Here is a 3740-nt window from a genome sequence, read left to right as displayed (position 1 = left end):
TCCACACTGGCCGGTTCCACACTGGCCGGTTCTATACTGTTGGTCCGCTCCATACTCACCACTCAGTTCAGCTCAGCCTGACCTGCTGAAACATGAGAGACCGATGATGTGTCATACTATCCCCTGATGGAGCCTTTATGTTAGGTCAATACAGTTGGTTTTAATGACGAAGTGTTAAATGTGATGAAGTCAAACTTCCATTGTGCTCCAAGAGTTGCTGAACTGTAAAGGAGTCAGCATGCTTCAGTTCAGCTGACGCCTAGCCGAATGTGTTCAGCATACTCCCTTACCTTCGCTTGAAAAACCAGAAAAAAATTGGCAATAGTACTGTTTGTCTATTTTGAGACGCCGTAGCCAGTATACGCTTCCTCAAAAGTCAGAATTAATCTAAAATAACTCAAGAAATCTGTCATTCATTTTTGTCGTGTGCCTTAACAGCCGGAAACCCCTCACCGGAGTCCAAAACATCACAAAATGTGGTCGCAATATATGCATGATCCCTTCCGATCTATTTCGGCTGGGAAGCATCAGACGACTTAACTGCGCATCACAACCCTGCTGCACTCAACAGATATATGGGTGGACTAGCTACCTAGTTAAATCGTTTATATTATACAGTGGACAGACAGTTGTACAATGTAACAAACATTCTGATAGCGATATCTAGCTGCCAGTTCCAAAAACCCCGAAAAGGATGACTGTAAATTAATTGAATATATCTAGTTATCTTTTTTTTTTTTTGCTAACGTTAGCCAGCTAAGTAACGGCAGCTAACGTTATCTAAGTTAGCAAGCTAGCTAGCTAAATCAGCCAGTTTACAGTCAGTGTAATTTCAGTAGATCGCTATCAAACGAGTTAGCGAAATTATTTGAAAAGTAGTTTAATCGTTTCATATACCTGCTATTATGAAGTATCTCCTGTAGACCCACATGGACATTAGCGACAACAAACAAAACACGGAAGCTGTGTCAGCGCCATGGGTGACGGAGGGCACGAACAACCAATCACAGACCAAAGAAGCTTTGACTACGCCTCCAAATGCAAGGTTACCTTGTTCCATTGGTCTGTAACAAAGTGTTGTGTGACCATGGTAACGGAGGGCACCAACAACCAATCACAGACCAAAGAAGCTTTGACTACGCCTCCAAATGCAAGGTTACCTTGTTCTATTGGTCTGTAACAAAGTGTTGTGTGACAGTATTACGCTGACGCATCCTTGACTTGGCTACTAGTTACTACTAACTTTAGACAACAAGTTGGAACATAAATCCCACTTTCCTGTTTATCTGTTTCGATGTGCTTTTAAGGAAAAAAAGATACATATATATACTATGATACTAGATACTAACTTTAGACAACAATTTCATGTTTTCGCGTGAGAAAATTCTACTTTTTTTTTTTTTACAATTCTTGTGACTTCTAGGTGACATAAATTCCTAAAAACTGTTGAATATCGGTCCTTCCTATTTTATTAAACTTTTCAAATTGTACAAACATATACTGAAGTTGGATTATACATTCAAAATGCATATTTAGGCAAGGTACATCACAGGAGGTTGATGGCACCTTCATTGGGGAGGACGGGGCTCGTGGTAACGGCTGGAGCGGAATCAGTGGAATGGTATCAAACACATGGTTTCCATGGTTTCCAGGTGTTTAATGCCATTCCATTCGCTCCATTCCAGCCATTAATATGAGCCGTCCTCCCCTCAGCAGCCTCCACTGAGGTACATAACCAAGCGCACAGGTTTAAGAACAACATTTTTAAAACCAAAAAATAGAGGTCTTATACACATTCAAATATCGTATCAGGTTGTATGTTTCAAAGGCAGCAATGAGTTTCAGGGCATTTTTTAACAAATCGTAATGATTGCACAAAAATATCAAGCTCTCTTTCAAAAATCTAACCCTGTGTATAAATAATTTGGCTAATGCAATTAAATGATTGACCAGGAAATTGAAATCATTATCGTCTTGGAATAAACACAATTTGACTTCATTGTATGTAAAATTGGCAATATTAATATTCTTTGAAAATAATAAATCATGTAACTCCACCCAGAAAGTGGTAATATGATCACAACAAAATAAAATATGTTTCAATGGACAGTCATTACGCTCTACATTGAATATCATTCTTTAAAATTGATTTGATGGATAAAATCATTTAGACATTTTTAAATGGTTCTCTTTGGCCTTGGGTAGTATAGGGAAAGACACATATTTATTTCTTATTTTCTTGGTTAGAGATACATCAAACATTTGACAGATATAATTCATTTTTTAACTCTTCTGGGAATAATTATTTGGAGAAAAAAAATGCACCTTTATTTAACCAGGTAAGCCAGTTGAGAACAAGTTCTCATTTACAACTGCGACCTGGCCAAGATAAAGCAAAGCAGTGCGATTAAAAACAACAACACAGAGTTACATATGGGGTAAAAAAACATAAAGTCAAAAAATACTACAGAAAATATATATAAACAGCGTGTGCAAATGTAGCAAGTTATGGAGGTAAGGCAATAAATAACTTGTCTGACATTACTAAAAGGAATAGCATTTATGACTGTACAATATCGCTTAGGGCGACAAGGAAAGTCATGTTTTATCATCTGTGTGACCCTGATTTAGCCCACTGCAGTAAAAGGTTAAAGAACCCCGTGTGACCCTGATTTAGCCCACTGCAGTAAAAGAACCCCGTGTGACCCTGATTTAGCCCACTGCAGTAAAAGAACCCTGTGTGACCCTGATTTAGCCCACTGCAGTAAAAGAACCCTGTGTGACCCTGATTTAGCCCACTGCAGTAAAATAACCCTGTGTGACCCTGATTTAGCCCACTGCAGTAAAATAACCCTATGTGACCCTGATTTAGCCCACTGCAGTAAAAGAACCCTGTGTGACCCTGATTTAGCCCACTGCAGTAAAAGAACCCTGTGTGACCCTGATTTAGCCCACTGCAGTAAAAGAACCCTGTGTGACCCTGATTTAGCCCACTGCAGTAAAAGAACCCTGTGTGACCCTGATTTAGCCCACTGCAGTAAAAGAACCCTGTGTGACCCTGATTTAGCCCACTGCAGTAAAAGAACCCTGTGTGACCCTGATTTAGCCCACTGCAGTAAAAGAACCCTGTGTGACCCTGATTTAGCCCACTGCAGTAAAAGGTTAAAGAACCCTGTGTATCGCTTAGGGCGACAAGGAAAGTCATGTTTTATCATAAAATCATTATTGCTGAGGATATTACCACTTTCATCTAAAAGATCTGTAACAGTTATTTTGGTTAATCCATTCTTCAAATAATATGATCTTGTTACGGTACAGAATGCACCTATTATTCCATATCGGTGTGGTAATGTGGAGTGAAGTTGTGTTTATAAGACAATTTCTAATATAATAACACGTTGTTGTTGTTGAATTGCAGAAAGTTTTCACAAGGTGGTTATTTAATATTAAAGTCACATCAAGCAAGAAATCTATTCCTCCCAAAGTTTTTAAAGAATGAAGCAGGGGGGACACTGAACCACAGGCTATGCATATCACAGAGAAAAGACTGTAACTACTTTAGTTTCAACATAACGTTCATACATTCAAAATCGATAACATTCAAGCCCCCGTGTCACGATGTTAGAAATGGTGTGGTGTGGAATCAGGCGCAGAAGCAGATGGACAGTCCAACAAGACTTTACTGGAGAGTGCAAAATAAATCCAAAACAGCCAGAGGCCAAAAAGACGCACACAGGCGT

The 3740-nt window shown here is 39.1% G+C and overlaps 1 protein-coding gene across 1 annotated transcript in view; it reads right to left on the bottom strand.

Moving 5' to 3' along the window:
- The window catches only part of LOC311123019 (RNA pseudouridylate synthase domain-containing protein 1-like), a 16001-nt gene extending 15021 nt beyond the window's left edge, over positions 1-980 (bottom strand). Inside the window, exons 1-2 of the mRNA XM_084197313.1 lie at positions 898-980; positions 1-85 (exon numbers count right to left, since the gene is read on the bottom strand). The exon at positions 1-85 is cut by the window's left edge and continues 606 nt beyond it. Of these exons, the coding sequence (XP_084053439.1) occupies positions 1-53 (53 nt within the window). The 5' untranslated portion in view covers positions 54-85; positions 898-980. The remainder of the gene's footprint in view (positions 86-897) is intronic.
- Between the last annotated feature and the right edge of the window lie 2760 nt (positions 981-3740).

The sequence above is a fragment of the Coregonus lavaretus genome (assembly GCF_964263955.1).
Source record: "Coregonus lavaretus genome assembly, contig: HAP1_SCAFFOLD_1943, whole genome shotgun sequence".
NCBI lineage: Eukaryota > Metazoa > Chordata > Actinopteri > Salmoniformes > Salmonidae > Coregonus > Coregonus lavaretus.
Note: the sequence above shows the minus strand (reverse complement) of the source record. Positions and strands in the feature narration are given on the sequence as shown.